At 43.4% G+C, this 12,009-nt stretch overlaps 1 protein-coding gene across 4 annotated transcripts in view; it reads right to left on the bottom strand.

Annotated features, from left to right (window-relative positions):
* Nucleotides 1-11,275, bottom strand: part of FBXW11 (F-box and WD repeat domain containing 11) — a 134,147-nt gene extending 122,872 nt beyond the window's left edge. For 2 of the 4 annotated variants that reach the window (XM_014606561.3, XM_014606565.3), the window contains exons 1-2: nucleotides 11,131-11,271; nucleotides 566-645 (exon numbers count right to left, since the gene is read on the bottom strand). Coding sequence is in view for 2 of the 4 variants with exons in the window: in XM_014606560.3 (XP_014462046.1) it covers nucleotides 11,131-11,175 (45 nt within the window). In the remaining 2 variants the exon portion in view is untranslated. Of the gene's footprint in view, nucleotides 1-565; nucleotides 646-11,130 lie in introns of all 4 variants that reach the window. The other 2 variants (XM_014606560.3, XM_014606563.3) reach the window with 1 other exon arrangement.
* Between the last annotated feature and the right edge of the window lie 734 nt (nucleotides 11,276-12,009).

The raw sequence follows: 12,009 nt of genomic DNA, 5'->3' as shown, positions 1-12,009 counted from the left end.
GCTCACACTGAGAACTGAATACACTGCATTTAAACAGGTTAAAGCACAAATCTGGAAACTGGTGTGGACTAGAATAAAAAGATACTAAGTGTCCAACTATGACTTGTAGCAAGTATATAATTCTGTCAGAAATCATATGGAAGACTAGTGTCATGCCACTGACCCTCATCAATAAGATCTCCAAATTGTGATCTCTCTCAGCCACAAAACACAAAGATGTTATAAATGGAACCATGCATTGTCTAGTTCTTCCCCTGCCTCTAGTCCCATCAGCTAGCTAAAAGATCATGCATGTATAGATACTGCTTTCTAGTTCCACAAGAGATAAGAAATTTAGAGATCCTAACTCTCTGAAATATGTATCTCTGAGCAAAAGATAACTTGCTAACAAGTTAAACATTTATGTTTTGAACATACCCTTTCTTAATCTAAACTCACATCAATAGTTAACATTTGGTCACCCTATGATATTTCAAATGGTTATGTAGTAAAAGCAAGATATTTAGTTTTCTGAAAAACTCAACTAAGCAGAAGCAATAAGATATAGTACAGGGTGATTTCTTACCTGAAACTTTGTTTCTGGGCTTCAGATCCACCAATCCAGAATGAAAGGGGATTCGAATGGGGTTTCCTTCTCAGACTTGTCTGTTAAAAGAGAGCAGCCAATCATCTTCAGCTTGGTGTATCTACTTCTTTCTTGAACGAAATCCCAATTACGTACTCCTATTGCTGTTAGAAAGACAAGGCAACCTACATGCCACACCATGGTTCCGGCAGCAACTACATTAATGGGGTTACCGGATTGGTGGATCTAAGACAAAGAAACTATATTTACAGACAAGAAATTGTTCTTTCCCATGCCCTGAATCAACCAATCCAGAAGACATGTTTTTGAGTAACTATTTGCTTTACAAAGCCTGAGAGCTAAGAGAAGAAGCTAGAACTCCAAGAATGAAGCACATACTAAAGTATCAATCATCAATTCACGTTAACAAAGAAGTTCCATTGTTTTCTACATGGTTTTCAAAACAGATGCACCTCAGCCTTCAATATGATCACTCTCTATTAAAATACGGTTCCCCTATAGCTGTTTCCACATACATACAGGCATGTCGCAACTTATGCAGGGGTTAGGTTCCGAGGTCATCGCATAAGGCGAAAATCACGCATAAGCGACTGCCTCTGCCTCCAAAACCTCTCACCGCCGCTGCTGAGCCATGCTTGGAGCTGTGCAGCCGGCGGTAGTGGCGGAACACGGGGTGGATGGCTGCGTGCCGCCAGGCCACCACCACACTGCCAAAACCTCCCGCCGCCACCACAAACTGCTGCAAACTGAAGCCCTGCCCCCTTCCCACCCCGCGTAAAGTTGAATTCGCGCAAGTTAAATGCGCGTATGACGCAACTGTACTGTACTATAAATTAAATTTACTACAAATGATTCTTTGACTCTCCTCTCAATTCTCAAAACTGTTTTCCTATCTGGGGGCAGTAAGAAGAGATAACCTCTAAGGCTCTGTTGCAATCTGAATCATGTCAGCATTCAGTATATTTTCAGTAGAGCTATCTTCCTTAAAATCTAGAAATAAAAAAACCACAAAATAAAGGAAGCCACTCTTGACCAAATAATGATTACAAAAATGATTCTTTATACTACCAACATCAAATGATGAAGTCAAATATCAAGAGAGTTCACAGAGCACTTTCAGGAGTACATTCAGGTTGTGAAATAGCAAATATATTAGAGGAAACCATCAAGAACATAACCATTAGATGATGGAAACTGCAAAAAGAGTTCCTACTGTATTGTCTGTAATACCACTCCAGGAAAGTGTATACTCAAGGACAGAGAGCCCTTCATACGTAACCCATCAAGCAATTTTCAAATAATGGCATGTTAAGAAACTAATTCCCCTGACACTGGGAAGAAGAAACATCTAATACTTTCTGGAACATGTAAGTTATGCAAAGTCCATGGAAGAACTGCAACCATATTCTCCATTCCTTCTGGTCCCCTCATCAACCTTTGACACCCAAACCACTGATCTCAGCAGGAGTGCTGCAAATATCAAAACAAAAGCTCTTTGTAGAAAGAGGTAGTTAGCCCTGTTAGTCTCAAGTCAGGCAAGAGAATGCAAAAGCACTTTGAAGAAGGATGTTAGAAAAAAAAAATAACTGCCATTCTCATCAGCTGTGCATACCACTAACTTCGATCAAATCTGATACTGCCTGGAGCTAAGTAGCAAAAGGACTGTCTGAATCTCTGTGTTAATTCATTTATCATAGCTCTATTAAGTCAGATGCAAAATAACATTTCAAGGAGATAGAATCTCTGCAAATTAGAAAATAGGTCCGATCTCTGATTTTAAAGAACCAGGACTGCTACCAATGTAATTAGACAAGCAACAAGATATTTATGTATGACTCATATATTGCTTCTTAGTAACAAAAAGGCCACCAACATTATCAGCATGTACTATTTCGCTAAGCAACAGTCAGAAGTATGTTAAAAGGAAGGAGCAATTCACCATGAAGGCATCACTTGAGTTCTTTGGAAATCTGCTGCAGCAAATCTCAATTAATCTCATTTTACTCTGGAGATGAAGAAGGGTGATGGAGACCAAGTTCTCCTGGCTAGTTTTAGTTTCCTGGGCAAAAAAATCTTCCTGTTTAAAAATTTTAACCAGCTACAAGTTGCAACTGAAAAAAAAAAAACTGATAAACTATGAGCCAAAGATAAATTCAGAATACAGATTACAAGGTAATAAAAAACACTAACAGATCATCTTATTTTAAAAAGGTCAGAAAGTCATGAAAAGTGAAGTAATTTTAGCCATCATCTCAGACAAGCGCACACCCCACAAATACACGTGTCATAAAAACTAATAATATATACTGACCAAAACTTAATATTCAAGAATTTGAAAACAGTATAATCAGGCCTAAAGGCATAGATGCAGCAATATAGCTCACAGGATTGACTCATGATATAGAACCTTTTGTCACTCATTAAAAAAAAACCCACTAAACAGTAGCTTAAAATTGATGCCCCCCATTTCCCCACCCATTGGTTTATAGAAAAACAGCTCACTTAGGAAACGGGTGCCTACATTATTAAGTTCACCAAAATTTGCAAACCTATTTGGGTGTTTGTACACATGCGGGGGGGGGGGGCGGGGGGGGGGGGCATGTTTTAATAGGAGTGGCTCCAAGAGCCACTCTAATTAAAGCACCCAGAGCATTTTGTGTATCAGTGTCCCCATGCTTCAAAATGGCAACAGGGGCACTTTATATAAAAGCACCTTGTTGCCATTTTGAAGTGCGGGGACATTGATACATGAGAAACTGGAGGCTGCTGCAGTGTGGTAATTACCAAACTCCAGCAGACTTGATTAATCACCCTTTGTTCCAAATGGGTGTTGAAGGCTACATTGACCCTCTAACCCAGCAATTCTCAAACTTTTCAGACTCAAGGCACCCCTCCATAACTTTTATGAATTGAGTAGAACCCAATTCAAAACTAATTTGCATATTACTGGACTTCCCACCGTGCAGAAAGGCTGGGCAGTGTGTGGGTGGGCGGGGAAAGAGGCAAGCCTGAGCTTATCTGCTGATCTCCCCACACCTCAGGCACCCTACAAAGGATCTGGCATACCCCAGGGTACTCCAGCACTGCTCTAACATCTTAGTGATTTCAGCATGTCAGGGTTGAAGCACACTAATATAGGTTTGTGGATAAGGTTGGATTACTGCTGCTAGTACAATGCTTACATGTAAACAGGTATCCTGAATTTCCCCCACTGATAATCCATCTTTTACTGGAAGAAAATTTCCTTCCTAAATATACGAACACTGCTTTCTTGAACTAAATTTTTGAAAATATGACAGGCCTTAAGTGACCACATAAAGGCATTAGTCATTTGTGACTAAAACACAGGAGGACAGCTCATAGAAAGCAGTATATCTAACAGAGTAAGTAGTAAAATATAGCAAGACAGCTGAATCAGTGTAATCATCCCAGTAAAGTCAAGAATGAGTCTATAAATGTGGGGAGAGGGGGAACAGGGGATTTATGCTATGCCTTAAGCTTGCAAAATATGTACCATAAAATCTCTTTCAAGAAAACACCCTTGATGGTAGCATGGGTGCATTTAACTAAATTTATGTGCAGCCAATAGAACTAAATGAACATGTATCATTATGGCTATGCCCATGGTCACAGCCTTTTCCCTATCAGTCTGAGCAGTTTCTACAAGTAGCAAGCCACTCCCAATTCTACTATGGCCAAACTTCAAGCTTAGAAAACATAATAAAATGTAGATAGCTGCACTAGACACAAGAAAGGATGCCACTATGGAGAAAAGGTGGTAAACTAAATAGAATTATTAACCAACGGTAGTTTCAAATCTCAGCATTCATTCTTTTTTTTTTTTTTCCTATTTATTTCCTGAGTAGGCTTTTAGTAGGCTAGAGCAATGCTCCCGTATAGGTATGTTCTCTTAATGTTCCATACACATTATTTCCTCTTTTTTGCATCTTTGTCATGCCATCCACTTCATTTTGAACCCATATGCCATTTTATTTTACACACTATTACACAATGCTTAAAAGCAGTCACGAATGTAGAAGAGATCCAAGACGCACTGAATATGCCAGTGTAACAATGAACTGTATATTCTACGACACTACGTCAGTAAGCATTTATGAACTAAAGGACACCCATCAGATTCATACAACAACTGAAGCAGTGTTTAGCAGGAAAGGGATGGAAGGAAAAAGGTACTGCATTTGATCTTCAAAGAATGTCCTCAGGTCTTAACCTTGACACAGCCGAAACTGAGCCATCTTACTGAAGTAAACTGGAAAGATGACCAAAAAACCTCAAGTGGTACATTTGCAACATTTATTTAACAATCCTGCTCAAGAGGTACAATTGACACTAAAATACGCAAAAGGATGTACGCGAAGTTCAGTTCAGTTTTTGAAAATCAGCTGAGCCACTTCTGACAACACAAATGCTAGCTGTCCACCGAGTTGCAAGACAACGTAGCAGTGATCATCTTTCCCACTAAATGCATTATCATTACTCTAAACCAGTGTTTCTCAACTTGTGGGTCACGACCGAAAAGTGGGTCACAAGAATATATGAAAGGGTCATGAATGACTTTAAAAATGGATCAACCAACTTATAAAATGGATTCTTCTTTAAAGGAGAAAAGTGTGGGAAACGGTGGCTTTTCCCTTGCAGGCTGGCAGAGTTACAGCCTTCAAGGGACTGCTTGGGCCCCCCACATGCATGCCTCACACCTACCCTCCTACCCCACACACTTGGGGACTGGGGCCTGGGTGGAGGCAGAGGGTCAGGAGTGAGAGAGAGTGGGCTGGGACTCGCCATTGATGTTTACAAATGGGTCCTAGTACAAAAAAAGGTGAGAACCACTGCTCTAGACCAGGGCTGTCCAACTTAAAAGCAGACGAAGGCTACGCATTGCACAGCTTACACAAGACTCACCAAGCTCCCATGGGCAGTGCCACCCCACCATCAGGGGCAGAGGCAGGAAGCAGAAATCACAGGAAGAAGGGGAAGGCTGGAGACCCCAGCAGCAGTAAACAGCCAGGAAGAAGCCTGAGGGCTGCAAGTTAAACCCCACATAGGCTTCAAGTTGAACAACCCTATCTTGGACCTTAGAGCATCCATCTAAAAGGACTCTGGCTCAAACACACACATTTAGAAAATTAAAACAGTCAGGCAAGCAAATGTTCTGGATATCTGGAATATAGTAAAGGTCTGAATGCATCATAACCTTTGCTCTTGTGTGTGGCTACAACCCAAATGAACAAGCCAATACCTAAAGGATTCAGTCTTCCTTTCTGCTTACTCTACATGCTGATTCACCCCACACCCCATCTGAATTCTAGCCTTTATCCCACCCTTCTCACTTTTGCAAATACTCTCTCATGCTGTCCTCTAACGTGTCTCCCAAATTTCTTGCTCACCTCCCTTAAGTTTATCACAATCCTTCATCACTCAACTTTTTCCAATCTAAATGGTCCATCTTATTCATGTTCTTTCCAACTTCTTCTTTTCCCCTTTCTTGGCAAAAATCACAGCAATCTTGTTTTTTATACTGAGCCCTGTCCTTCCCAGCCTCCGTAGCTGCACTCTTCGTACCTCCTGCCTCAAAACTTTCTAATCTTGCAACTTCCAACCACTGTCTCCAGATACTCCCTCCATCTAGGAAGTGCCCTCAATCCATCTCTTTTCCATATATGGAGCTGTCTAGTATTCCTCAGGTTGACCCAATAGCTGGTTCTTTCATCTTTTCATCCCACCCCTCTATGCCATTTCAATCCTCATATTACTGACCTCTCCAGTTCTGCTGAGGTAATGACTGTAGGTTATGAGAAGTAATTGGCAAAACTAGTACATTTTTACCCTGCTGACTGCATGCTCACTAGTCTACACTAAGCCACAACCTATTAGTCCTGTTAGTTTCTTCACCTGCTTACAGATTTAAGAATCGCTGCCAAGATTTTTAACAGACGTTTGGTTAAGACAGTGCCTCCTTGTTTGTTTCAGATCTAGTTAAGGCCATTATCCATATTTTTCATCTCCTCAAAATGGACTCTACTACACTCTAAACAGAATCATAATTCAAAACCATTTTGAAAACTTAAGCTGGTGCAAAATGCAGCTCCTCACCTGATAAGCAGTACTTGGCAGAGACAAAACATTACAACAATGCTTCAAGTTCTACATGAGTAAACCTCTAAATGCTTTGAGACGACAGCCACCTCCCATTACTATCAAATTATCGGGACACTTCAGCTAACATTCACATGGCTTGCTAGAGAAACTGCTGCTGCCCAAGTACTCTCTGATTCTGGAGACTGTTTACCCGATTCTGCAATCTGCTTGCCTTCTGGATTTGAGGGCATTCAGTGCTTATCATAAGGCTTTTCCAGGAGTAAAGGGACAGTTTTTTTGACAAGAGTATAAACCACAGTTCTTCACCCAAACATTTAAACTCTGGGCATGTTCTATTAGGTAGACAGTAAAGGTAACTGATAAGGAAGGAGATATTTCATAAACATACTCTTAAATTATAAGTTCAAGCTGAGTGTACATAGATGCTTTTCAAAAACTTAAACAGCTTTTGCTCCTCCTAGTCCTTGGCCTTCCATAAGCCTTTCACTCTACTCCCGAAGCACAGCACGCACTAGGTTGAATTTAGGCTGAAAGCTTGTCAGGGCAGTGACCTGCATTCGTAAAAATATTATGAACACAAGTGTGTTATAGAAATATTTATGATAACAAACTCAACATGTGCAAATCTTTAAACATGCTTGGCTCCCTGCCTCAATAAACAAGTCTGGTAAGTGTCTGGATAGATCCACAGCCTGAAAACAAAGATTTACATTTCCACTCTAGGAAAAGGATATCGATTTCATATTAAACAGATAGCATGTTCCTCACTTTTGCATCTTTCATAACACGCTAATGCAAACTGTAAGCTGCCAATAAATTTTTTGCTACTGATTAAGGAGTCTTTTAGCAGAATGAATGCAGTGGATGAATGAAACTTTAAAAAAAAAATACAATACATGAATTGTCAGCAATAATCCCAATCACCACCACCCCCTGCCGCCAAAACAAACACACTTTTTCTGGCTGAAAAGATGAAACCGTACGTTACTGCCCATTTAGAGTTCAGCTTCTAGTTCTCAGCTTAAATACCATTTATCACAAATGACACACAAAACAATCATTATCTTAGAGTGAAGTCCATGGATGAATTTGAATCAAGAAGAACAGAAAAGTTAAGGTTACCTAACTTTGTACAGTGTCATTCAAAAATGCTATTTTGCTGTTCTTGTAAAAGTTAGGAAGTGTACAAGGCTTTTGGGCTATTCTACTCAGGGTTTCCATCAGTTGGGAATTGCTTCCTTACTATTTATTTCCTAGACATTTGTCTTGTGCATACAAGACATTTTACCAAAACTGAGCAATATATACTTTAAAATAACAACAATCATGTTAAACTCATTTTCATAGAAGATATGACACACAGGCTGCAGTTTAGAAACACATTAAGTCTTCCAAGCCTTACATCTCCAGAAAATATTTCCTTTGGCCAATGTACTTCATCATGTCTATATCAGAGGCTATTCACTCTTACTCACCACTGCCACCACCATCACCAATGAAATCCTCAAAATACTTTTACTACATTGGAACTACAGCCCTTAGCAAAGGTTAAAGAGAAAAAAAAGTTGAGAGAGAAAAAACATACAAAAGTAAAACAAGGTATCTAAAACCCAAGCCTACGACCCACATTTAACGTGACTACAAATTCGAGATTTTACTTAAATCTCACCTTTAAGTATAGAACAATATTTTTCCCACTAGTGATTTTTTTAAATAAATGCAAATTATCAAACTTAGGGACAAATGAGAGATAGCAACATGTTAATTGCATGAGAGTTTCTATATTATATCCTGCTTGTCAGTTTAAGTATTCAGCATTCCCTTCCAGTTGTTACTAATAAGTTTATTCATTGGTAAAAATTTCACCCATAATTATTTTTCCCCACTCTTGCAGGAAAGGTACAGCAAGTAAAATGTTATTTACTATACCAGAGGGGCACAAAAAAGAGCCTGCACTTAGAACCTCAATGCTCATAGCTTATTTTACTTAAAAATAATTGCAAAATGCAAAAAGTAGCAAAATAAATCTTGTGTTTTAAAATGATCTCCATTTGAAAGATTCTTTCTAACAGCTGACAGTTTTAGTACAAAGGCAAGTTTTTTTCTCTCTTGGCCACATTTCTTTTTTGTCAATAGTACTTTCATTTGTGTTTACTTTACAGTAAACAGCATTTCACCCAGTCTTAAGTCTAACATCCCATGGAAATGTTTACAAAGTAAAAACATTGTCAAGTAGCTAAAGAAATGTCACATCTTGGTTTATGAAGTCTGTATCAACTGAATATAGTATTTAGCTCACAGTGATGCAAGTTTGTTTTAACAAAGGCCTTCAACAGCATTAAAAACATGACTACCAACTACATTTTTACTAAGCAATTTTCTGTGAAAATGGTTATACATCTCATTAATTTGATTCACTATATGTTATTTATGAACTTTTATTAAAATAGCAGCTCTGACAAGCTTGATGATCAGTACCACATGAGCTCTGCAAGTGCTACAAACTTATATATACACATTAGCTGAAGTAACTGTACTTTTTTATATTCCAGTTGTGCAACACAAAGCAGCTTTGATACTCATTCCTATACAAAAAAATCTTCTAGAGTATTTTTCTAAAAGTCCCATTAAACTTGTTTATCCATTCCATTTTTCAGGAATTAGGGAGTATAACAATTGTGTCATTTAAAATGTATTCTTTGCTTTTGTTAGTTAGCAATGTAGTAAAGAAACAGATAAGCTATTAATACAACTAAAGAACAGACTGTCAAAGGAACAACCTAGATACGCAAAACAACTCTACCTAGTACCTTAAATTCCATTTAGGCAGCACTAACATCATATGTAATCATCCATTACTCAAAGCAAAGTAGCCAGCAAAATTATGCTTACACACTTCAGATTTGTAATGCTATTTTGGTTTTATACCTACAAAAACAACTAATTCCTTAACTAGATGGCCCTTCTAACAGATTCCTTCATAGATATCACTGACTCTTGTTACAATCCATTAGCATGAGTGATTCTGATGTCACCAACATTAAAATGTGGGATCACTGGATCGACAGTGATCACGGAATCATTAAGACCAGCTGTATCCAGAAACCTTAGTGATCAGCATCCACAGGTTAAAGAAATGCAGAAAGAGCACCTGATAATAAAATGAGAGAGAGAGACATTCTTGAATGTTTGCTTCTTAGTAGAAGAACAAGGTGGTATAACACTCAGCCATGACAGAATTTTTAAAGAAAGTTCACAAGTTCCCCAAACCAGTCTGCTCAGACTACACAGCTACCAGCATGTAGAGCTGCTTAAAACATTCAGATGCATTTTATCTTATGCCAATACAGTACCCAGCACTTTCAGTGTTCACTAGGAGTGTGCACTGACATCTCCCTTTCTAATTGTGCCACCACGTCATTCTTTTTAAAAGAAAATACAAACACAAAGCAGTACATAGAAAACGTGTGTCTAGAACACTCTTATTATTCTTCCCGTTATTAGCTTCGAATACTCAATGGTGCCTTTAAATTAGCTTGCTCTACACTGAACACAGCACCAGAGATGTTAATCCCTTCCCTTCTACTTCCCCACAGCAACCCTGCAGACCTCATTTTCAAAGCATAAATATTTAGCCTCATGCCACAACTACAGCACGAATTTGGCTGAGTTGCAGGGAACAAGACACTTGCTGCCCTGAACCAGCTCCTTGGTGCTGCTGCAAAAACACAAGTTCACTTAGCTGCCACTGGACGTTCCCCGTGTGGGCGACACAGAACAAGGGAGCGGCAGGGAAAGGGGCTTCTGGAACAAATAGGGGACAAGTTCCAGGTCTGAATATTAAGGATGGTTCCCAGCCCCTAAGGAAGGCGGTGTTACCATGACCAAGCTGCGGGGGAGGCCCCCACCCGCCTCCTCCTCCATCTGTGATCAGAAAGTGGCAGCCCCGGCCTGCTACACAGCCGGTGTCCCCCCGGTGCGGGGCGGACGGGACCGACGGGAGGCCGCACCTGGGCACAGCCCGCCGACAAGCCCGAGCCGCCACTCGGCGCCACCCGTTATCGCTCGCGGGGCCGGGTGCGAGGCGCCAGAGGCGGGAGCCGCAGCCGCCTGAGGCCGAGCGGCTTCTGGAGGCGCCCGGAGAAGCCCACGCGGGGCGCGGGGCCCGGGCTCCTCCCCGCCGGCAGGGCTCGCCCCGCCTCGGCCCCTTGCGCGAGGCCCCGCGAGTGTCACTTTCGCCCCGCCCCGCCGCGGGCTTTTGTCCCAGCCCCTCCCCCACGCGCCGCGCGGCCTAGCGCCGCTCCGCTCCGCTCCGCTCCCACTGCGGCAGCGCCCGCGGCTCGGGCCGTCCGTCTGGGGGGATGGATGGGGGGGCGGACCGGGCTGGGTTGGACCGGGCGGCGGGGGGAGGGGCGGCCACTCACCATCAACTCGATGGTCTTGTCCTCGATCACCGAGTCGGGCTCCATAGCGGCGGCGGGGGCGGCGGCCCCGCGCGGGCGGCTCCTCGCTCCCCCTCCCCGCGCCCGCCCGCCCCGCAGCGCAGAACCGAACCCGCGAGCGCTCCGACCTCGGCCGCCGCCGGCTGCTCCCTCCCCCCGCCCGCCGGACGCACGCACGTACGTACGTCTGCACGCACGCTGCAACCGCCGCGGCGTAACGCGCCCCGCTCCCGGAACCGGAAGCACCGCCCCCCTCCCCCAGCGAGGGGAGGGGCGCAGACTACGGCTCCCGCCAGGCTCCGCGGCGCCCTCCCGCGGCAAAAGCGGAGTGGCCTACAGCTCCCGGCATACAGCGCGCGCCAAAGAGGCGAGTGGGTTGCAGCGCATGCTGGGACCTGCAGTCTTGGGGCGGGTGGGACGCGCCTGCGCTCCCCGGGTCGAGGCGGCCGCAGACCTGTGCCGCGCTCACAATAGCCGCGGTCTCGGACCCCCGTGCAGAGCGCCGCGCCGAGCCGAGCCGAGCCGGACGCGGCCCTGGGGACGCTCAGTCCGTGCCGCGGGCGGGGCAGGCGCTGGGGAAATCCCGCTCCCCCCGGCCCGGCGCCGCGATCACAGGACAAGACGTGAAACTCTTTGCTCAGCGCTTTGTGTCCCTCGTGCACCCGGGCCCCTCCTCGAGCCGGGCCCTGCGCCCGTAACACGAACACCTCCTCCTGGGGGCCCGGACTGCCCGCAAGGAGAGAGGCGGAGGCGGCCGCGTCCAGCTGCCCCTTAGGCCCTTGCTGGGGAAGTGAAAGGAAGAGCGCCTGGAGGGGCACCAGCTTGTTGGCTCTGGATTTAGGACCCAGTTTTCTCCAATAC

This window comes from Alligator mississippiensis, chromosome 9 (assembly GCF_030867095.1).
Source record: "Alligator mississippiensis isolate rAllMis1 chromosome 9, rAllMis1, whole genome shotgun sequence".
NCBI lineage: Eukaryota > Metazoa > Chordata > Crocodylia > Alligatoridae > Alligator > Alligator mississippiensis.
This window is presented reverse-complemented; position numbering and strand designations above follow the sequence as displayed.